Consider the following 24,693-nt stretch of genomic DNA (forward strand, 5'->3'; position numbering starts at 1 on the left):
GCCTCTCTCTGTGGGAGAAATGTGATACAGGCTTAGACAAATGGATACCCAAACTAGGAGAGATTAAGCAAGACTTTGGTGCACAGAATTCCAAATATAACTACTTCCCTCATAAAACAAGACCGGGCTGGAAAAATGAACTTAAGTCATTAAAGATTCATCAGAAGCAAAAGAAAAGGTCACCAGTGCTTCTCTGAAATCTGTAACTTATATATAATTATCTTAACTTTAAAGACAGCACAATACCATTGTCAAAGAATACGGTGGAGCTCAGTCATTAAATCCCCACTGAAGTTTAACCTTCTCTCCAGTGGCTGACATTAAGGAAGCTAAAAGGAACAGGTTCCAATACTGTTTCTATACTCCCTCGAGTTATCTGTAACTGAGACTCTTGGGTCAGAGTCCGCCTTTAAGTGTCCGCCATTTTTAGAGTATCACCACAAAGATCTCTGTGACAGCCTTTATCTCCCTCTACCTCTGAACCAGTGGCCATGTAAACTGGCTTGTACCCACACATGGTGACACATGCTGATAATCCCAGTATTAGGGACTCAGAGGCAGGAGGATTGCTTACAAGTTCAAGGCCAATCTGGGCCATAGAGTAAGAATCTTAAAAAAAAAAAACCACAAAATAAACAAAAAGTCCATACAAAAACCCAACCTCTTGTCTAGGTCTCATCTGCTATGCTCACCCATGTTAGTTATGTACCTACAGTGTCCTCTTTAATCTCAGAAGGCTCCTTTTGGATGTGAGCTTACACTGTCAGGGTCACATTGTTAAAAGACAAAACTGAAGCCCTTTAAACTTCATTATTAACAAAGTTGGGTGCCCCTCCCTTCTGTCTGTCTCTCTCACTCTGTCTCTCTGTCTGACTCTGCTCTCGATCCCGCCTCCCACCCAACCCAACACATATACAAACACACAAACAGGGTTTCACTGTGTAGCCTTGGCCGGCCTGGAACTCACTATGTAAACCAGGCTGGCCTTGAAATCAAAGATGTCATCTGCATCTGTGTCTGCCTCCTGTGTCTGTCATCCTGTGTGCTGCCGTGCACCACCATGACTAGTCTAAATTGGGCATTTTTCATATTTATTGATCACTATTTTCAATAACACACAGCTCTCATATTTTGATGAGGGGTTTAAATAATTAAAACCTTAGCTTTTAAATACCAATCATGAGCAAGTATTTATGTATGGATCCTGGGGGTGGGGGGCGGGGAGAGGAAGGGGGTTTAAAGCCCTTATAGATGCTTTTACTCAAAATCAAAATACATAAGAGACAAACAAAAACCTAACAGACATTAGTGAATAGTCTTGCAAACTCTATTCACTTCTTTTCTGAACAATGTCCAGAGAAATCAAGCCTTAACGGAGCCAGAGTTTCTGATGCTTTGCTTGCTCTGGGGGTTTGCAGGCGACCCCTGAAATGTGTCATGCACCGCTAGCAAGCACATTCTCAGCAACACTGGGTTACTCGAGTGCTGAGAACTGGACACTAAATTCTCCAGCCCTTGGGAAAGGAGACTCAGGAGGAATGTCTGCCGCTGACACTTAGTGTGGCTCTGGCCATGGAGAAATGAGGACCAAATAGTCTTAGCTCACCTCTGGCTTCAGTCTCCACTGAGCTAATGCAGAATAACAGGACTGGATAGCATCATTCTTCTGGCAGCTTAGCTATGGCTGCCATGTGCCTTAGGAGCTGGAGGGCAGCTGATTGGCTGCAGTCAGCATCTACCTAAGGATGGGATGAGGTTCTATCAACCTAGCCTCTCTGAGCCTTAAGGAAACTCTGTGTGTGCGTCGTGCGTGTGCGTGTGTGTGTGTGTGTGTGTATGTGTGTGTGTGTGTGTGTGTGTGTGTGTGTGTGTGTGTGTGTGTGTGAAACATTAGCTCTTTTACTACCATTTAAATAGAGCTCACCTATAATATATAATACAGGCAAAGTGTTTCTTATCTGAAGTAGTTGTTGGGACCATATGTTTCAGATTTCTGAGCTTGTTTTTTATTTTGTTTTGGTGTTTGTTTTTGTTTGTTTGTTTGGTGTTTTGTTTTGGTTTGTTTGTTTGTTGTGGTTTTGGTTTTTTTTTTCTTTTTTGTCCTGTTTCCTTAATTGTTTCTTTCATTCATTTTTTTGTTTGTTTGTTGTTTCTTTTTATTACACTTGAGAGCAGGCTTGAGGGTGCATATGTGATAGTTTGAACTTGAGGAGGTCAGAGGCTAACTTGTAGCCATCAGTTCTCTCTTCCACCATGTGGGGTCCTGTGGAAATCAAACTCGGGCTATCAGCATACACCTTTACCCACCGAGCCACCCCTCCAGTTCTGCTGAGTTTGCAGATTCTGTACTGTGTTGTGAACACTTGAAACCTGAGCTGCTCTTAAAAATCAAAAATGCAAAAACAAAGCCTGAGTATTCTCCACACAGTGGGATCAAGACAGGCACTGCCTCCCTCTCCCCTCGAAAGATCATGGCTGGACCTCCCACATCCAGCATGCCAGACATGGCATGACAGACAAGGCACAGCTTTACCCTTGAAACCAAAAAAGTGACCTTTCCCAAGCACTTTCCTTTTATTTTACTTTTTAAAAAAGATTATGTATAAGTACACTGTAGCTGTCTTCAGACACCAGAAGAGGGCATCAGATCTCATTACAAATGGTTGTGAGCCACCATATGGTTGTTGGGAATTGAACTCAGGACCTCTGAAAGAACAGTGTTCTTAACCGTTGAGCCATCTCTCCAGTCCTGCACTTTCCTTTTATAATGTTTATCCAATGCCCCTATAAGGCCTGAAGCCAGTCCATCAAATTAAGACTCTCCCATTTGCCCTGAAACTTAAGAAGAAAGAAGGAAGAGGGAGAGGGAGGGAAGGAGAGAGGGAGGAGAGGAGAGGAGGAAAAGGAAGCAATGCCAAGAATGTAAGGGCAGGGCAAGTACAGGAGAAGACCCAAGTATTCTATTAGATACTTGCCAACCAAGCTGAAGGGAAGGAAGGAGGAGCAGGCCTCCCTCACTGAGAGGTCATCTGAAGGTCAAGAATGCAGGCTTATGATTGGCTAAGCACACTCAGGAGAGCAGACTCGCATCCCAAAGCACACAGGCTGTACTGCACACCCCAGAGCTTTGTAGTCAAAAGAGCTTGAATCAGCAAAGCTTTCCCATCCCAGCCTTCCTTCTTGGTTTTGATTTCCCACAAGGCACAGTGATTTCTAAGTCCTCAACACAGACAAAAATGGCTCCAATTCCTGAGGGATTTGTCAAGGATTATATTGGGGTGTCCTGAGAGTCCAAAGCAGTCTCATTCTTAAGGAGAAGAGAAGCTATCATGTGCCACAGTGTGTCCCAAAATATACTCTCTTATCCACACTTCTTTTCTTGCAAATGTTTCCACAATGAGATATTTTTGGTTGGTTTTATTTTATTTTTCTTGAGGAAGAAGTTGCAAGGGCAAAGGAAGGGATCAGGAGGTGAGTGGAATTGGGGTGCATGATGTGAAATTCACAAAGATTAAAAAGTTAAATTAAAAAAAAAATAAAACAAAGAGTTGATTCCCAGCACTCAAGAAATAGCCTTGTAACTAACAAAGGCTACCCTGAACAGCGGGACTAATTTTGACGGCAGTGAACAGTTAGTAATACTAACTGTGCCAAGGACTGCTTTAAGAACTACACATACGGGGTTGGGGATTTAGCTCAGTGGTAGAGCGCTTTCCTAGGAAGCGCAAGGCCCTGGGTTCGGACCCCAGCTCCAAAAAAAAAAGAACCAAAAAAAAAAAAAAAAAAAAAAAAAACTACACATACAGGACTGAAGGCTCAATGGTTAAGAGCACTGACTGGTCTTCCAGAGGTCCTAAGTTCAAATCCCAGCAACCACATGGTGGCTCACAACCATCTGTAATGGGATCTGATGCCCTCTTCTGGTGTGTCTGCATAAAATAAATAAAACTTTTAAAACATTACACATATTCCCGTCAGCTAAGCTACCAACCATTCATCTCATAAGAGATTAGGGATGCCTGTAATCTCAGCACCCTGGACACAGAGGCAGCAGATTTAAACTAAGAAGACCAGCCTTAGATACACAGCAATAGCTCAAGCCTAACCTGGGCTATGAGAGTGACACAGTTGTGTAAGTGTGGTGATGCATACTAGAAATCCCAGTTCTTGGAAGGCTGAGGCAGGAGGATCACTGGGAATTCAAATACAGCTTAGACTTCATAGTAGATACCAGGCCAGTAAAGGTACACAGCAGAACTCTGGGGGAAAGAGAGGAGAGGAGGGGAGGGGAGAGGAGGGGGGAAAGAGAGAAGAGGGGAGGGAGGGGAGGAGAAGAAGATGGAAAGGGAGGGGAAGGAAGGGGAGGGGGGAACAGAACAGAAGGGGAGGGGTTGGGGTTAAGCAGTTTGCTTACAGTCATCAGTAGTTAAGCGATGCAATTTAAAGTAAATGGATACAGTTTAAAATCAAGCTTTTAATCACCAAAAGTAAATAACGAAAATAGAGTATTCTCAGTAAGAAAATTTAGAATAAAAAGAAGTCTCTATGTGAAGAAAGGGGAAAGAGAGTGGGGTGAGAGCAATCAGAATGTATTATACACAGAGAACAAAACTTAATACAAATTAAAATAGAAATTCCTAATAATTGACTTGTTTTCATTTTAAAATTCTAACTGTAAAACTACTAGAAAAAATATACAGGTAAAATTTCATAACACAGTCAAGGTGGAGACCCCAAGAATCACACCCAAAAAAGCAAGAGCAGACAAGTGAGCTTCCATAACAATGACACTTCCATACAACCACGGGACAGGGGTGAAGGCACAGCTCACAGAGTGAGGGAAAATATTACATATATATTGAAATAAAAGTGTCATGTCCCCCACAGCTTGGGTCTCAGAACCCTGCCTAAGGCTGGCAAGGGAATGAAGAAAGGACAGACACACAGACAGACATACAGTGAAGCTGGACTCTACCGTATATAATATATATGAATACATATATATGTTAGATATGTATATGTTAGATATGTAACTATATGGTAGATAATACGTAGAATCTATAAAAAAAACTGCAACAACTCAAGAGCAAAAAAAAATCAAAATACAACAAAAATACTTCAGTACAATTTTTAAAGGGATGAAAGTTGAAAACTGGTTAAAATTACAAATGTATGGATGTGGTGTTACTTTCCAAGTAAGCATTTTCAATCAGAGGCGATCAGAAAGTGGGAAAGGGAGAACACAGCCCAGAGACACGCGTAGAGAACTGGCGCTGCATCGTTTCTACAGAAAGCCAGAGACCAGCGACAAGGAAGACAAGGCTGTGGTATCTGGAGACTGAAAGCAATTCCATTTATTTAACTTTGAAGAACAAAAGCTAATTCTTCTAAGAGGAAAATCAAAACACACTTTCTGGGGGTTGGGGGAAAGGAAACCATTTTGATGGCACGGCCAAAATAAACCAGGCAGAATGTAAGTCAGAATGAGCTACAAAAGGAGTTCAAACCACTGGGGCAGGGAGGGAGAGCCAGGGCGGGAGAGGACAAACGCATTTTGTTTTTAGAAGAGGGAAGGAGAGAGAGAAAGAACAACCCTGCTCCATCTGATGTGTTCTATTTGGAACACCTGATGGTCCCTCAGCAGCTCTAAGGGTCAGCTAAGGACCTCTGTGCACAGCAAGACCTGAGAGTGTCCAGTCCTCTGTATCAGAAGGCTGAATATTTGCACATCACGTGCACATTTCCACCTGTAAATTCTAAATCACGTCTAGATTACTTATAATGCCAAATGCAAGCAAATGCTATGCAAATACTTATGGTACTGCATCATTTTGGGGACGGTGGCACGAGAAGGCAGGTGAACATACGCAGACAGACAGAGGACTTCTAAAAAGATTTTCAGTGGCTCATGGACGAATCCTAAGGTGCTGCCTGTGGATATAATAAACTGACTTCAGCAAGCATAGATTCTGTTGTGGGGGTGGGGGGGATGAGGGGGAAGGGATTGGGAACAGGGAGAAGAACCCAATAGCCCAATAACTAACAGCATCTACAATAAATTAATTGCTGCAGTAAAGCAACACCTTTAAGGGAAAAAAAAGCAAATTCAAAGATTTACGTCAACTACATAAAAAACAGATCAGCCTTTTACTTAATATAAAGTATGTATGTCCCTCTCTCCAAGACAGGGTCTCAACTATGTAGCCCTAGCAGGCTTAGAACACACTGTCTAGAAGAGGCTGGTCACCGACTCACAGATCTGCCTGCCTGTCTCCTGAGTTAGAACACACTGTCTAGAAGAGGCTGGTCACTGACTCACAGATCTGCCTGCCTGTCTCCTGAGGACAGGGAATAAAGGCGTGCACCCCACCCAGCTGCTGCTACGACTTACTACAGATCTTATGATTCAGTCCTGGGCCAGAGACTTCAGCCCAGATGAAAACTTACAGGTTCTCTTGGGTGAAAGTCAAGTCAAATCAACTGTCCCAAGCAAATTTTCTTCAGAAACATAAGAAAACCTTAACGGATATGTAGTATTTTAAAGATCAATGACTACTACTTCCTTCTTTAACTTGGTTCATTCTCCATATAATTCAGCATAGACACAACCTAAGACCTGTCTTTCTTGAACCAGGTTGATGTCTGTGACAACTGAAGCCAGGCTCCCTGGGTTCCACTGTAAATTCCAATTTCCTCATAATTCCAAACAAGTTTTTAAACTCTGAGCAGAAGAACTTCACCTGCAAGTGAGATACTCAATGATTTCACAGATTATAGACACTTAACTATTATTCTGTCTGCTTTTGAATTGTTAAATTCCATAATAATTCTTTTTTTATTTCAAGACTAACTATAGTAAATTGGAGCCTGAGAAAATATGTTTCCTTCTTGAAGCCACTCTTGAGGTAATTCTTACTGATTAGGACAGCACACACCAGTATGGCTACCCTCCACTGGGAGCCAACTCAACCCAGATACTACCTTGGCGCTTGCCTTGAATCTCTGCATTGATATCTTTCCTTCATATAAAAAAGGAGGTATGGACAGTTAAGAACTATTTATTCCCAAATGAGCTCACACTACTGTGCCTCTAACAGAACCCGATTATGTAATCCTAGCAGGTGTCAGAGTGCGTTGCAGTTCTAAAATGCTCAGTAGAGATGTTCGCCAGCCAGGACTTAGGCTTCCTCCTAAGGATCACCGCAGGCTGGCTGGGTCAGGCCTAGCATTCTATCTTGCAACTCAGATGTGGGTACAAGTCTTGAGTCTTCTGTCCAGTGATGTGACCACTGACTGATACATAACCTATCCACCATGTACCAGATCCTCATCCAGGATGATCCACTCATTCACCCTCTTTCCTAGGTTCTTTTTAGCTTAGAAGACAACTTTTTAGCCTTGCTTTAAAGAAATCACCTAAGCCAAGTAAGGTAGCTGGCACCAGCAATCCTAGTACTCCTGGGATTTTCCTAAGTTCAAGGCCAGCCCAGGCTATGTGGTAAGTTCTGGGCCAGCATGAACTACAGTTGAGAAACTCTTGTCTCAAAAAACAAACAAACAAAAACAACAACAAAAAAAATCCCCAAACGTCCTCTATTTAGCTCCTAAAACTAGAAGGGGCCTGATCTTCCCCAACATAAGCCTGCTGCAACTAGCTCTAAAGAGCGGCCAGTACCTCCATTAGAGTTAAGGAACGCACCTCCTCCAGGTGACTTCCACAATGTCTTCAGCCCTTTGAACCCGAAAGCTATTACAGAAGCGTCAAGAACAGTGACCTTCGTGCCCTGCACTCAGCCTCACCCACCAAGTACAAATTACCTCAGGATACCAGCAGCACTGTCCAACATGTCCAGCAAGTGCCAGGTCCTGGGCTTCATTGCAATTTCAGAGAAACCTTATTGTCACCCCAAGGCAGGTAGTGTCGTCTCCATGTGCCAACGAGACATAAAAGGCTGCCACGGTGTTAGAGTGGCAGAGTCCTGCACCTGGCAGCCAGATCCAGGATTAGGCTCAGCTCGGCCAGTCCACCGTACTGTCAAGGAAGCGCCTGACCTCACTTTCTTTATATGCTTCAACCCCACCACGCTGAAGTCCGGGCCTTGCCCTTTTACATATAACAAGCATAAAGACAACAAATACTCAAGCCAGGAAGAAGAAGGAGTCGGAGGAAAGCTAAGCCAACAGGAAGTCATTACAGGAAAGCAGCTGAGCTGAAGCTTTTAAAATGTCTAAACAAAGATGCCGTCGCCGTGTCTTCCGAGTGCTCCAGGGCAGCTGGTGCAAAGAACAATATTGTTCCTGGGGTATCTAAAGCTCCTCCTGAGTACAGCGGAGTAATCCAACTGCGGCTACACAGTAACCGAAGGGGAGCGCTTTCCAATTCAAAACAGCCTCCTGCTTGTCCCAGTATTTTTCAAACACAGTTTACTTAAGGTAAGAATGACTATCCTTTGCCAGACAGCATCTTCTGTTGTTTTCTTTTGTTTGACACTGGCCAGTCTCAAAGTCATAATCCTCCTGCCTCAGCCTCCCAAGTGCTGAGACAGTCCTAAACTACCATTCCTACTTGGCTTTTGTTTCTTTTTCCTTCCTGTTAGTTAAAGAATGTAATAAGCTTCCAACCTTTAAACCTTTATTTGTCGTATATCCTAAAGTTCTAGATTTTATCCTTTTTTGAGTACAAAGCTGGTGGAGTGACTCTAGGGACTTGAAGTAATGCTTCTCCCAGAAGGCCGATTCCTGTCCCAGTCTCCGCCACTCTGTAATGCTCCAACCCTCTTTACAAGGGGCTCTGGGCAGACAAGTATTCACGAAATCCTGAGCACTCAGTGCCCCGCAATCCCAACAGTTTCAGGGAAGCCCTCTTATTTTCTGTGTGGCCAACATCCTCCAGAGGGCTGTGCAAACCATCCTGCCACACTCCAGCCCCAGTGTCCCTAAACCGCAGCTTACCATCTACTCCGTGTCGCTCCGCTCCGTCCTCACAGGTGTCACCGGCACATCCCCGTTGACACTCTCAACCCCACTGACAGACATCAAGCTTCTGCGCTCCTTCTGGTTTGACTTGTGCTCTACTTTTGTGACTCTGAACCTAAGGACAGAAAAGAGATGTGACTAGGCTTTGCTTTCCCAGTTCTAAGCAGGAACTGTAGGTTTAAAAAACAAAATTCACCTGGAGGAAATCAAACAAGCTTAGGCTAAGGAAGAACAGCAACAAAATCTCCACCAGACAAGAGGGGCACTTTCCCCTGCAGGCCCCTGTGCAACACCCCTAATAGTTTATGGAGCACACAAAGTGAATGGCTCCGTGGCCTCAGAGTTATGGTTTCCAATGGTAACGTGGCCACTAACCACAGAACACTAGGCAACAGAAAGAGCCAACCACCCACAACGCAGACGGACATAACCAAGATGGCCACCACATAACCGCCTTGAGCAAATCCACACTGATGGGTAGAGGAGCCAAGGGGTGGCTTCACTACTGTAAGTTATTTCTGCTTTTCAAGGTCAAATTTATTAACTTACACTCAAGATTGAAGAACAATTAAATAAGTAAAGAAGAGAATTTCATTAAGTGTGAGAATTTCATTAAGGCAATCCACTCTGCCTTTCTAGAACAGTGTCATCAAACCCCCAGAGCCTTCTAGTAACCGCATTTTTATTGTGATGGCCTTGTCCAAAATGAGATCACAAGCCACATAGAGGAGGAGTCTCCTGTCAACCTGGAAGAGCTGTAGACAATCATTCTGAAAAGCAGCCATAACGATTACCCACCATCCCCAGCGTCTAAGAGGGGGGTGGACATTGAGCCCTGAAGAATGCATATTGGAGCTGAGCTGAGAATTTTCAGCATATTTTTCAGGGGGAAACAGAGTGTGCTTTGTCCACACGGCTTTGGGTTCTCATTCACTGTGTTCATAAATTCCCATGACTCTGCCTCTTGATGAGTCTGCTCATGAGTTATACTGCTCTACCGTAGAGGCAAACAGCCCTTGGCCTTATCCCAAGGGCCATTATCACACAGAACAAGACTCAACAGAATTAAAATTATAATAAGAACTTTTAAAACTGACCATATTCCTTGGATGCTCATAAGCCTGAAACTACTCTAAAGCCTTTATTCGAGTCGACATTTTTAGTTTTCACAGAAGCCTTGAGAAGTGGCTGTGACTGCCATTTCACCTTGGGCAGGGGGGAAACTGAGGTGCAGTGACAGAATAGTCTGTAAGTAGTGGTACTGTGACTGGATCAAGGTAGAAGCAACAAAGGCCAGGCAACATTTCCTAGAGGTTTGGCCTAATTTAAACCCAGCATTTACACCAATCTGATTCCTGCATGGGTGACCTTTCTCAATGTGTCACAACCGACACCATGTACTTCCTGCAGAAACCCTCAAACCACAAGAGTGTGCCCTGCAAACCTGCTCGTGCCAAGTCTCACTAAGATGTCCACCAAATGGCAGGATCTTCACGTCACATGTGGATCACAAGGAAATGATGCTCTGGGACTAAGGGACCCAGGGGACAGCAGAGGTGACCGCAAAGAAAGCAGTCACTGCATCTGGCTTGGATCTTAAATAACAGAGACTGGAAAGTCCTGGACCAAGTCTGTAGTTCTCTATTTCTGATGCACAGCACCATGGCATTTTCTGATTGCCTGGCACTTTGGTGAAGACAAGGGATCAGCCGGAACCAGTGGCATGGGAGCCAAATGGTACATACCACCCCAGGTTGCTTTCACCAAAAACCCCTTCAGTGTCTGCCATAATTCTCTGTTTACAAACCTACAGAGTCAGGAGTAGATGGGGCCTCTGGCTCTGGATAGCTGTGTGAAAAGTCATACACTGACCTGATCATCTGTTTTAGATTCTCATGAGAGAAATAGAGAGTAATTAATTTCTCACCTTAATTAATACTTGTTCTATATAAGCTATCAAGGGCTCTCTAGTTTGTCAGAAACAGCCAGGATCCAAACCAGGACATATCTAAGAAGCCAGGCTCATGAGAATTTAACCTCCAAATAAAAAGCTAAGGATAAACCTGTAACCATAGCAACCAGGTCCCACACCAGCAGCATCAGGACCCCTTACCTGCCCACAGAGAGGACAGTGACCTCCCCTTGTCGCCGCGGCCGGCTCTCTTTGGTCTTGTTGGTAGGTTTTATGAAGTGCCATCGCTTGTGCCTACAGCGCTGGCACACGTCCCGTTCAACAACACCTCCCACTGTGTGAAGATGGTGTCCGCAGACATGCTTCCCTGGGGTGGCCCCTGGTGACAGGGGCCCCGGACTCACAGGTGGGCTCCCTGGTGTGCTAGGAGTGACAGGGCTGAGATGGAGAAGAAAAGGAGACAAGTTAAAAAATGGCTACTTAGAAGAAACCCCAATGAAGGTAGTTGTTCCCCCGAGATGCAAGAAATAACCCCTTCAACTGTACAAGTAAACTCTGTGAAGTGGCCCTGGCTCAGCGCTCAGGACCATGTGCTGGCTGTTCATTGGAACAATGACAGCAGTCGGGCTGCGGGGTGAGCTACCCAAACTCCCATTCTCCTTCTCATACAATCACACTGATTTCTCACACCATAGCCAAGAAGAGTCTGCCTGAACCCCAAGAAAGACACCCTGAATGTACTGTGGGAAGAAAAAGAATGGTTAGAATAGTAGACCCAATCTGACCATTACATCAAAGAAAACACTTCTGGGTTAAGACTTAGAAAGTGGTACTCAAAGTAGATGGCTGATATGGCTGACAACAGAAGAGTAGCTAATCATCTCCTAATAATGTCCTGTGTATTAATTAATCTAATAAATCCTGAGGGATCTTTATGGTATATGCATTAATTTCCTCACCATAAAAGTGACGGCATTGAGGCTCAAAGAGGCAAAGTATCTTTCCCAGTATAAATAGCACCTAAGTGGTTTTGAGATCCAAACCTAGAAAGTAAAATTGTAGAGCCCCCCCATATTCATGCCTGCAGCCGCGCACAGTGCTTCAGAGATGGTGGTGACCAGTCGGGTAACCTAGAAGACATTTGGTCAGACCCACTAAGATATATAGAGCAGAATTATAGATACAAGATGTCAGTTACTTTCAGAAAGCACATACCAATCCTATGCTAAAAAGCAGGGATCCAAATAGCACAGGGCTGGACTGACCAGGAGTCAGTCTTCTGCCCCACCTGAGATCAATACCTAATAGCTGAGATGTGCAGCAAGAGCCCCAAAGTCACACAGATGGATGGCAGAAACCAGCATCCAGTGGACTAGCACACTTCAAAAGCAGTCCAGGCTATGCTCGAACTAAGGAGTCAAAACAGTAACGACAACTATAAGTTCTCATGTACTCTTTAGCAAGGTCCTTAAAGCTGCCCAAATACAAACACACAGTAGGACCTCCTGGGAAAAATGTTAGCTTGACGCCATGTATTAGAAAATTGAGCTCACTAACTGCATTCACTCAACAAATATCAGTCATTATGGAGCCCAATAATGGGCCCACAGTCAACTGAGTTCAGGCTACCAGGAGCACAGAACACCAGATGTCTATGGGCAAAGGTAAGAGACATCAGTCTTTATGTCCTAAACTACATCTCCAGAACTTCTAGAGCACACGGCTCAGTATTCGGCATGACCTCTCTGATGTGCACACACGACACGGCCCATCTGACAGACACATTCACAATAAAGGTGTGTTAGGTGCACTTTGCAGGGGCCACATACAAAGCAGAAGATCCTGCATATTTCAGCATGGCGCCCCATCCCAATTCAACTTCCTGTCACATTTTGCATAATCTCTGGCCACCGAATCATTCCCCAGGTGGCCTGTCTCCAGAACCTGTCCACATTAGCACCACCGGAACACCTGGCACAGGCAGCATTTCTTTCTTGTTGACCTTCTTCTGGTCCCCAGAACGCCCAAAATTCCAACCTGTACCTCTCAAAGGCCTTCCATGCCCATTTCTATGCCATACCGGCTGAAAACTTTCAGAGCAAAGATCTATGACTGCCCTGTTCTATCCAACTCTATATCATATACCCGTCCATGTTCCTAGTTGGAGAAACTGAGAATTGTCTAGACATGTAAATATCTGTAACTACTTACAGGGGAATCTGGTGCCTAACAACCAGATCCTATCACCAAAACAGATGATAGCAGGTATTCCAAACTGACCAGGTTATCATACTGCTGTTCATACAGGTCTCGCAGGAGCCAAAGTGCTCTGCATTCCTGGTGATAACTGAACGAAGTCAGCACAGTAGTTTATAGGCAATGGATCTGGACCTCAGTTAACTCACCCTTCAGCAGGCAGTCACTAGAGGCAGGACACAACCACACTCAAGCTCTGAACCTGCTCTTTGACTCTTACCAGTAACCTTGCTCTCTCCAACACTACTGTTTACCACAAAACCCAGGCTGATCCAAGGCTTTCCCTGAGGCCCTGATGTAAGGTTATCTCAAACCAGGAATAAGCTTGGCAAAGCTAGGAAAGGCCTAGGGGAAGGGCCTTGGAGGAACTGACTTCATCCTGACAACACAATTCTCCCATGGGTATCAGTTCCATGGCCACTGTGTGCTCCATCTGTGGAGCATTTGAAATATCCTGGGTTCCCCTGTGCAACACTGTTTGATTGGCTTCCTGCTGACTTCACTCTTTATATGATAGTTTTCCACTGTATCCCATTTTTCCCATTAAAGCTGTGTTTAAGATGGTGTGCCTCTTAATAAACTCGCTTGGCATAAGCCATTGGCTTACCCGAGAGCTCCTCCTGTTCCAGCTTTCTGTCTGTTTTATCTTCTAATCCTCAGCTCTTGCCCTCAACACCTAGTGTGTTCTGGACCCAATTCTTGTAAGCTCGGGCCACAGAGTAATGTTCTCCTGGAAATGTATGTGGGGACATTTTAGGTTGTCACACTTTGAAGGAGAGGGATAGTGTTCTGTCATCCAGTGAGCAGAGATGAGGGACTCTGTTCAGCAATACACCTTGTACCGGTCATTGCTCTCAGCAAAGACTTGCCTGACCCCAATGTCAATAGTACCCAAGGCTAGAGGTCAGTTCTAGCTCAGCACAGCACCAAGGGCATCAATCCCAACAAATGAAAGCCATTTCTATCCAGTGGAAGAGAGACAGTCTCACCTTTCAACATCAACCACGCTGTTATCAGCTACCATAGCTTTCAAAATGTCTGCATTTGCTGAGGAAAAAACAAAAAAGAGAATTAAATGAGGTAAATGAGCAATCAGTCGTGTTAGAAAAGCTGTCGGTGAAATACGTCACTCCTCCTCTCAGTTTCCAGAGAGATGAGGAAGGTAGGGGAAGGTTTACTTCCCAGCTGGCTAACAGCCTTTGCTCTGCTCTCAAATTTATATGACATAGGAGAGCTTAACTTAGAATTACAGTGTTCATTCTTTAAAACCCCAAGATGCAGGCTGTCAACAATGAACCCAAGGTCCTTAGACTCGACCCACACCCATACCCACACCCTATGTTCCTACTTCTTACAGAGTGGCCAGTCAAAGGCTGCTGTAAATGACAACCTTCTTTTGACTATTTAATTGTCAAGGCCAAATGCTATTACCAACTACTAACCTTTTCCATTGATTTTTTAAAGCACCATTCTCATGACTAACCACAATAAATTCTCCAGAGAGGAAAGAATAAAGGAATTACTATTTATCATGTGGGCCAATGACAGGTAGCACAGCACAGTTTACATCAAATGACATCCCCAGAGAAGGACAATTAGCTCTCATTCTAATTCTGCTGCTGCGAGAGTTGAGAGGCAAGGGTTCACGTGCTGTGTGCTTCACAACCTCACTTCCTTTTTGCCCCTACCAGTTTTTTTCCCCTACCCATCTTCCCACAAAATACAGTACCAAAGTTTATATCCACTTATGGCCTATGGCATATCTGTTGCCTTACATATAAAAGAATGAGTTTGTTGTCATTTTGATTTGTTTTATTTTGTTTTGGGCTCCCCCATGATCTCCAGTTCCCACTACCGTGGGAATCACACCACCCCGTTGCAAACCCATTGCAAGTTTTAGGAATCCATGGGGGCGGGGGCAGTGTTTTGAAGAAATATTTACACACATCATCCCTTTCCGAAGAAAGGGACTTTTTTTTTTTTGTCCTTCACAATTGTGAGAGTGTCCAAATAAGCTGCCAAACCCAAGTTTTTATTGTAAAACCAAAAGTTATTGTTATTTAAGAAAAAAAAGCCCTAAATTAGATCTCTACTATCTCCACCCATACAACAACAACAATAAAAAGACACATTGATTCTGACACACTTCATAATCTTGTATGATACAAGCCATTCTCCCCTTTGACTGATAATGAGGATTCAGGAATTTTCTTTCAGATAATAGGTTGGAGTCTTGCTTTGGTTCCCATGCGCTTTGGTCCCCCAAAGATTCCTGTGTTGAAACCTTGGTCCCCGTTACAGCTTCTGTATGTGCTGTTGTTATTGCTGTCCTTGGCTTGGCCCCCCTTGATGCTACTCTCCCTCAAGTTTGGTACACAATGACAGCACACTGGCCATGTAGGAGGTGGTGCTATGGGAATGGCCCAAACCTTTGAATCCAGTGAAGGTGATTAGGATACTGGAACACTGCCCTCAGAATTCAGAGCACTCTCTCACCCTTACCCTTAGTTCCCAGGAAAGGGTTGGAGATGTGGCTCAGCGGCGAGCGTAAGCTTAACATGCAAGAGCCCTGCATTTGAGTCCTAGCCTCCTCAAGGAGAGGCGTCTCTCTCTCTCTCTCTCTCTCTCTCTCTCTCTCTCTCTCTGTCTGTCTGTCTCTCTCTCTCTCTGTCTCTGTCTCTCTCTCTCTCTCTCTCTGTGTCTCTCTGTCTCTCTCTGTCTCTCTGTCTCTCTCTCTCTGTCTCTCTCTGTCTCTCTCTGTCTCTGTCTCTCTGTCGCTCTCTCTGTGTCTCTCTGTCTGTCTGTCTCTCTGTCTCTCTCTGTGTCTCTCTGTCTCTCTGTCTCTCTCTCTGTCTCTCTCTCTCTCTCTGTCTCTCTCTGTGTCTCTCTCTGTCTCTCTGTCTCTCTCTGTCTCTCTGTCTCTCTGTCTCTGTCTCTCTGTCTCTGTCTCTCTGTCTCTGTCTCTCTGTCTCTCTCTAAGTCTCTGTCTCTGTCTCTCTCTCTGTGTCTCTCTCTGTGTCTCTCTGTGTCTCTCTGTCTCTGTCTCTGTCTGTCTGTCTGTCTCTCTCTCTCTCTCTCTGGCTTCCTGGTGGCCATGTGTCCATTGCATTTTCCCCAATGCTCCCAAGGTGCTGCTATCCACTAAGATGTGAGCCAGCCAGGTGGACCCTCACCGAAATCCAAATCAATGAGGATGCCTGATCGTAGACCTCCACCCCCAAACCGTGAGCTACAGCAAAGCATTCTGCTTTTAAAAAGCACTAGCTCCGTATATTCCATTATAAATAACAGAAGATGGACTAATAAAGAAGTATAGTCTCATATCTGACTTATATAAAACACAGTTTGTACTTTCCCATAATTTACCAAACTTGGCAAAAGAGAAAAAAAATAACAGCAAAGGGAAAGATGCCCTGCTGGCTGTAACAGATTTTATAGTGATAAGCATTCAAAAGGAAATCATTAAAGTGACCCAAGAAAACAACTCCCTATAAATGATGAGAGCCCATTCAACAAAATGTGAGATTAATTTACTAGTCCTGGATGGTTTCCAAAGTCCTAAATAATGCCAGAAAACCCCCACGGACCACACAAACACACTGGGTTTGGCTCTGTAGAGAAAGGTAAATTCAAAGATAACACTGGGGTTACTCCAGTTCTCAGGATTAGGAAGAAAAAACCGATAGGTATGTGGGTGTGTCCAAGCGCTCTAAAAACCCTGCGTGAAATCTCCAGAGTCAAATAGGAGTGTCTTTTGTCATTCATAAAGAGTCACTAGATCAGGCCGCAGTCTAAGATAATGAGGTGAGTCAGGCTGGGGCCAGTAATCAGAGAGGCCCTGTGATCAGAGGACAGCAACTTTGGGTCCCTGCCCCTGGCTCCCAATGCCAGCTCCCTCCTCTAGTTGTTCCCCTTTAACAAACCACTGAATGTAACAGTGTATCCCGGCCTTCTGGGAGGCATTCTAGCAAATCAGGAAACCAGAGGAAGGGACTGTGGGGATTCTCAGATTCTTAGTGTATAAGTTAGAGGAGCACAGCTGTCACAAAAAGCAGGGCAGCCTGTGAAACGGAGCTCTTTGCTGGAGGGAGAGCACACTGACTCCCTGGCAGAGTTACAGGTGAATGAGATGGTACGTGGAGCTGGCACTCGGAGGTGAAGAACTGCCTGAGTTGGAAATCTGCACACATCCTATACTGGAAGCACAGGATGGGCTACAGGGATGACTCAGGGGTTGGAGCACATGCTACTCTTGCAGAGAAGTCATTTGATTCCCAGCACCCATGATGATTGGCTCACAAGCACCTACAACTCCAGCTCCTGGGAGATCTAACTTTTCTAGCCTTCCCAGGCCTGCACAGTGACACTCACGTAACACACGAAACACACACACGCACGCACGCACGCACGCACACACACAAAATCGATCAAAAAATTTTAAAAAGTCTTTAAGAAATATGCAGTGTGACAGCACACCACCACAAAACATGCCTGCCCGGCAGATCAGCTACTATATCCACAGGACAGCAGCCTAAGCTAAAACTGACTTCTAAAATGAAAGACACGTCTTAAAACTTAAGCAAGAAGGTCACCTTGGGAAGCCAGCGTATCATTCTAACTGCATACAACTGTTCTTTCTTTCCTTCAGCCGGATTCTTCGTTCCCCTTCTGGCTTAAATCTATATTAAAATTCTAATAAACCTCAATTTTACTTCATTTAAAAAAATCAAGAGTATATCTGACAAATTAAATTACCCATCTGGCAAGTTAAAAATACAATGCAGAAAACTGCTCATATATTGATTAATACAAATGATTAAAACTATGTGCTTTGGGGGTGAACATGGAAAGATGTTAACGGAGGGCATGTGCTTCATCTTATTCCTTTTTAATTTCTTTTAAAAAGTTCAGTGTAGAGTTATAATTTGCAAATCTAGAGAATGTCAGTTCAGTGAAGTCTAAATTGAAATAAAGTTGGAAGTTGTGCTAACTATGGAATACAAGGCGGGATAACAGGTGTTTGTTCCATACAGTAGAGGATTTTTGCCTCAGAGTCAACCTGGAAACATTCTATGCTATAAACTAGTGTGCTGGAATTCAGTATTGCCAAGTCCCATGCCCTGATGGGAACCTCTCAAAAACAGACCCAAACCCAAGGATTCTGGTCTTTTTGTTCTTATTCTAAAAACCATTCTACTAAGTTCATTTATTCATTTTGGTTTTTTGCAAACTATCAAAATTGAAAGAAATGGCATCGCAAGGCTGAACGTGGCACAAGGTTCAGAACTGACAGAAGGCACGAACCACGTGTACCTAAAGTACTTCCTTCACCTGTAAATTGAGTGTAACGCTGGCTTTAGATGGATGTGTTGAAACCTAGGCAAGATCACAGCTCAAACCACTAGCTCTGGGCTAAGAACATAGAGCACAGCTGGAAATCAGGTGCAGACCTTAGTCAGGACCAAGTGTGCTCTTGCTGAGTGCTGTGGGGACAGAGGTGCCGCAGAGAGGCTGGTGATGGAAAGGTGGCATACGCCGACGGAAGAAGACACTATAGCATTCCAGCAAATGGGGTAAGGAGTTCCACAAACCATATAAACTACTAAGATCACAGAGTCTGTTCTGGTTCAGGTGTGTCCTAACATTCACTCATGTGTCAGAAACACTATCCGCCTAAGTCACGCTGACGGCATTTGGAGGTGGGGCCCCGGGGTGATTGGGTCAGGAGGCCCTCTCCAGATGCCAGGCAGATTCTGGCCCCACGCTTAGACTTGTTAGCCTCTAGAAACGAGCTAATAAAACGTCTGTTCTTTATAACTTGTCAAACCTGTGGGACTCAGTAACAGCAACAGAAAACAGGATCCTATGAAGATCATCCCCAGCGGTCAGAACAAGGACCCTAACTTACTTAGTAACAACTGAATCCTTCACTTAGAAAGTGGACTTAAGGGGTTGGGGATTTAGCTCAGAGGTAGAGCACTTGCCTAGCAAGGGCAAGGCCCTGGGTTCGGTCCCCAGCTCCGAAAAAAAAAAAAAGAAAAGAAAAAAGAAGGTGGACTTAAAGTATATTTCATAAGGCTGACATAGTGGTGCGTGCCTATAATCTCAACATTTAGGAGGTACGGGGAGGTTGAGCAGGAGTTCAGGACCATCCTTGGCTGTATACCGAGTTCAAAACCTATCTCAAAAATACATATGGGAAAAAAAAGACATTAAATCCTAGTGCTTAAGCTCTTGAAAGTTTCCTCATTCAACACTGGATATTGCAGAAGAGACAAACCATAGACGCAAAAAGCAAAGCGGCTTTGCAAGTAGTTTGGGGAGGAAGGAACAATGAGAGAAACTTACATTGTTCAGCCTGGGGTGTTGAGGAAGTTCTGGAATATGCTGACACTCCTGGAGCTCTTAGAAAGGACTTCAATGCTTCTCAACTTCCCGCTTCCGAATGGTTAAACTGGCAGTGTGTGTGTGTGTGTGTGTGTGTGTGTGTGTGTGTGTGTGTGTGTGTCTGTCTGTCTGTCTGTCTGTCTATTATGTGTGAGAGTATATTCATATGTGCGCATATATGGAGGTAAGAGGTCAGTGTGGGTGTCAATCACTCTCCTCATATTTGGAGACCAGCTCTCTCACTGAACCTGAAGCTCACCAACTGGCTAGACCAGCTGGTCAGAGCCCTCCAGGACCTCACTGCCTCCATCCGCCCAGGGTTAGTGTTACAGGCAGTTCCTGCCACTCCCCAGTTCTTACCAGGATGCTGGGGATCAAACTCATGTCCTTAAGTATGGTAAGACATCAGTCCTTATGACAACCAGCACATCAAAGGTGCTATTCCACATGGTTGTGTAATGTAACTCTCCATCTATAGGAGGAGACTGAAGCTTTATAAAGTCATGTGAAACACAGCCTAAAAGCTATCCACTCTCCTGGCCCTCTGCTGTGCTGAAGCCACCAACACCACAGAGGCAAACTCTCCTGTTAGGACAATGCTAAAAGCTGAGGTGTTAAAGAGCTCGGATAAAAGTAGTGAGAAGCCATTTAAATTCTGGCTCTATGGAGATTTTTAAAAACACTGAAATGTCCCCAAAGCACGAAGATATCCTTACCTTCATTTTTCATAATGTAGTGGACAATCTGCCCAACGGTGTCACTGTTCTCATTTATACTGTCATTCAACTCTAAGAGAGAAAGAGGCCAGGCCAGTGTTAGGATCGGTCATCCTCAACAAGTCAATTAGACATTCACCTTAGAGCCTAAGGCCTCACTGAATACCTTCTAGAAAGCACCCTCACACAGTGCTAAAAGTCTAGCTTTAATCCTTCAACCCCACCCTCCCAATGCCACACATTTTGAATTCCTGGGCAGAATACTCATTTAAAAATTAAAAGAGGGGTTGGGGATTTAGCTCAGTGGTAGAGCGCTTGCCTAGCAAGGGCAAGGCCCTGTGTTCAGTCCCCAGCTCTGAAAAAAAGAAAAAAAAAAATTAAAAGAAAAAGGTGTGGGATGGACCAGCAATCTCTCAAGATCAAGTATCCACTCACTTAGCGTGACAATACAGAATGCATGTACATCTGGCTCCACTTCCTATTTCCCCTTATTACCTTAAAGCCTTCGGGGAGACGAGAAGGCTCACTAAAAGAAATGCCATCGTCCGTAGGTTTCGTCTAATCACAGACTTGCTGTATACAGTTGGTCTACTGATTTATAGTTTCAACTGAATAAATATTCATCCATGTTTATCAAACGCTTTTCCTTTTAAACAAGGTATCTAAATTAGGGCACTGGTTATCTGTTTACAGACTCAGTTTACTCTGAGGACCAAGCATTAGTAGTCTATGTGACAGTCAGGTGGAGAAGGGCAAGCCTCCATTTGGAAACTGATCTGCTTAATTTATTTAACAAGACAAGACAATGAGGCTGGATTGAGACACTGCACAGAGTAGGACAAGGACACGCCCATGTACCTGCAAGAGTGTCCTCTGCACCCCAAGGGAGGCTTCTCTCCCATGACCTACGGATGTTTAGACAGTCACAGTGGAAGCTGAGGGCTGAGCTAACCTGCGTAGGTTAGAAGGAACAGAGGGGGAGGCCCCACTCTGTCGACAAACACTTGGGGCTGGTTTGCTCATTCGCTGAGTGTGACTCATCATGTTCACCCATGTTCCGCAGCCTCAAAGGTCAGTGGGGGTGGAAAAACCAACAGTCCAGCAAGCTGGCAAGGATTGAGAAACCTTCCCTCACGGGCCCTCCGGGTGCCCTACTCCAAATGTCACCTCCCTGCAAAGATGTCATTGAGGGGGGCTAAGAGGGATGAAGAGTGAACTGCTAGCCCCTGGGCTCATCAAGAAACTGCCCTGAGGCATGACTGGATAGGAATATCAGTGAGGAAAACATGCTGTGGGTGGGATTTACGACCAAAAAGATGAACACCCTGACAGTCACATGGAAACACTGGTTCCTGCTGCAGCTCTACTGAACTATGCCTACATCTGTTCATTTAACAACATAGAGTTCAGCCACACGGACTTCAGCTAGAACTCCTCCAGTAATGCTGACACCACAATCCTGATGAGACCAGTTTCGTGTTCCTACCATTCTTATTAGAATCGTAATAAGTAACAGCAAGGATTAGGTTTATGAGTGGCTGTAAGTGCCAATCAAAATACCTTGTCTCAAAGTTTCACATTAACCCTTCAAGGTGGAGAGAGCATCCTCATTAAATTAAATGGCAATAAAATTAGAAATAAATATGCACCACACAAATGACAGCCTCAAGGCTACCAGACTCTGAAGTAAACGCTCAGCAAGTATTCAGTAAATGCAGGCAAGATTTCAAACTCTGGTTGCTACAGAAAATAGTTCTTCTCATAAAGAAGAAAAAGGAATAACATTTGAAATATAAATTTTAAAAATCCAATAAAAATAATAAATAAATAAAATGGATTATATATGAGGATTTTTTTTTTTTTTATTTAGAACCTGTTCCTTGACCCATTAAAAATAGAAAAGTAGGGGTTGGGGATTTAGCTCAGTGGTAGAGTGCTTGCCTAGCAAGCGCAAGGCCCTGGGTTGGGTCCCCAGCTCAAAAAAAAAAAAAAAAAAAAAAAGAAAGAAAAGTATAGGTTATTTACCTATCTTTTCCACCTTTTCCTCTTCAACTTCCTGTTCCGCCTCTGTTGTACACCGATAGCCTTTCTTCTTAAGTAAGTGGCAGATGAGGACACCAAGAAGACCCATGACGAAGAACACAGGGACAAGCACATATGCGATGTATTCTGGGTGTCCATTCCCAGCGTTGTTGGTGGGTAATGACGGCGTTGTCTCTGCTCGAGAGTGTAACGTGCGGCTACCAGTGTTGTCTACAGAGAGGGACATACACGGCTGTGTTAGATAATTGTGACAAAGCTCTGGGAACATTTCCATTGCATCAGAGTTTTGTGCTCCAAAAGCTACAAGCTAAAAACAGGTCTGGGGATCCCAATAGATGGGGACAAAAAGTGAGAGCACAGGCTTGGGCAACAATCCAAGACCACCTCCTGATACAAGATCTCTTAACAGAGGATTTAGGAGGCACAGGATTTTAGGACAGTGGTCTGCACAGAACACACATGCGAGTGTTAAGGAATCATTACAGCATACTATTTAGTAGTTGTGCGTGAGGACTCGATTTGCAGGGTGGATGCCCAACTCCACCTTTTAGCAGCACTCTGACAAATAGTAACGATCTGACATCCAAATGCCTCTGTGTATGAAAGGAGCACCCTAAAACAGCATCTGCACATCTATGAGGACGAAACCAATTGCTGTGGGCCAAACACACAGTATTTCTGCAGTAGCAAAAGATTGCTCTCTTGCCTGGCAAACGCCAGGGACGCAAGTGCACCACATCAAGCCAGATAGACAAACATCTTGTCCTCGTGTGGCCTGCATTCTAGAATAATTTAGTGAACTTAGATGGCCACAGCACAAAGAGAGGAAAAACCAGGGATGGCCTCAGATTTCTGCTCCAAGGTCCAAATGTAAAACTGGAAGCCTGTGGACATTTGTTCACTCACTGAGCTAAATACCAGATACTGTGTGTGAGCCACTGCTGGGAGCTGAGAGGAGAGGGACAGCACTAGCATCAGGCATCCAGATCAGGTCACATGAAAGGAATTCATATGCACTGAGAGACAACAGCACTGGGGACCCATCCACAAGAAAAGGGAAGTTGTGGTGAGGGTGTGGCTTAAAACAAAGAAGTTCGCTTTCAGATCTCTATCACATGAACTTATTCCAGAGGCATCCAGGAAAGGCTCAGTGTAACAATCACAGGGCCTCTGGAAAGTAAGACAGAGAAAGCCTGGGCACACCATCATAACAAGTGGGTGGGAAAGAGAGAAAACAGACTGCAGAGAAAACCTGTGGGATAGATGGGGAAAACTATGACAACATGGAGAAGAAAGGAGCCCCTCGCTCCAGAGGCTGATTGAAACCCCTCCTGAGAGATAAGCAAGAACTGTAGCACAACTAACAATTGCCGTGTAGGCTGCTGACATACAGATCGGATGGATGGAGATGGATAGAGGATGGGAGGATGGATGGATGGATGGATGGATGGATGGATAGATAGATGGACAGACGGACAGATGATGAATGGATGGGTGAGAGGAAGGATGATGGATGGCTAGGTGAAAGGATGGTTGGATGGATGGATGAGTGGATGGGTGAGTGGATGGTGAGTGGATGGATGGATGGATGGATGGATGAATGGATGGATGGATGGATGAGTGGATAGATGGGTGAATAGATGAGCGGATGGATGGTGAGTGGATGGATGGAGGATGAATAGGTGGAGAAATGAATGAAGAAAGGATAGAAAATTTTATTTTGAAATAACAATAACTAGACTTGAGGTCTGAAGATATATGACCCTAGTTCTCAGGCCCCTCCTATTTTCTGGGGAATCCCAAACAAGGCTTTGTACAGCGATTCCTCCAACTTTCCAGTATCTGATGATGTACAGTTTTACCTCACTAGTTATAATCCTGTCAATACCCCTGCCCTGCCCAAGAACCTCCTGTGCAACTCTGATGAGTTTGAAACCCCACGCAGATGGTATGTGTCTATCCTAAAGACAAATGGTGGCTGTGAGAAGTCTGTATCTGCACTCTCCTGTCTGAAACCTGCTAAAACGTTCTTCTAATAAAACTGGCTCTGCTTCATACTGACTTGTCTTGAAACTCTTCTCTGCATCAGAGCCAAGATCGATTTTACCTGAGTGGTGCCTAAAAGATGAAGAAATTCAGGATGCTGCTGGTTACAGAGCAGAGCCTCTGCCCCATTTCTCTCTGACTAGATAATACCACAGAAAAATAAGTAGCCAGTGAAAGAAGGTCAGGTGGGTGCAAAGTAAAGGAAAATATGCAGCATTTGGGTTTGATGTCTTGGCTCTGATTTCTGACATGATAAAAATGAAGCTTCTATGTAGAGAGTCACCTGCCCTGCAAGTCACCTGCCCTGCAAAAGAAACCCGGAAGTCAGAAAACCAGCGGCGGCGACGTTTAGCTCTG

General features: G+C 44.5%; 1 protein-coding gene across 1 annotated transcript in view; it reads right to left on the reverse strand.

Moving 5' to 3' along the window:
• Positions 1 to 24,693, reverse strand: part of Rell1 (RELT like 1) — a 59,690-nt gene that overhangs the window by 5,358 nt on the left and 29,639 nt on the right. Inside the window, exons 2-6 of the mRNA XM_032916378.1 lie at positions 22,273 to 22,500; positions 20,248 to 20,319; positions 14,134 to 14,191; positions 11,090 to 11,326; positions 8,953 to 9,091 (exon numbers count right to left, since the gene is read on the reverse strand). Coding sequence (XP_032772269.1) covers positions 8,956 to 9,091; positions 11,090 to 11,326; positions 14,134 to 14,191; positions 20,248 to 20,319; positions 22,273 to 22,500 — 731 coding nt within the window. The 3' untranslated portion in view covers positions 8,953 to 8,955. The remainder of the gene's footprint in view (positions 1 to 8,952; positions 9,092 to 11,089; positions 11,327 to 14,133; positions 14,192 to 20,247; positions 20,320 to 22,272; positions 22,501 to 24,693) is intronic.

Source organism: Rattus rattus, chromosome 11, assembly GCF_011064425.1.
Source record: "Rattus rattus isolate New Zealand chromosome 11, Rrattus_CSIRO_v1, whole genome shotgun sequence".
NCBI classification, from domain to species: domain Eukaryota; kingdom Metazoa; phylum Chordata; class Mammalia; order Rodentia; family Muridae; genus Rattus; species Rattus rattus.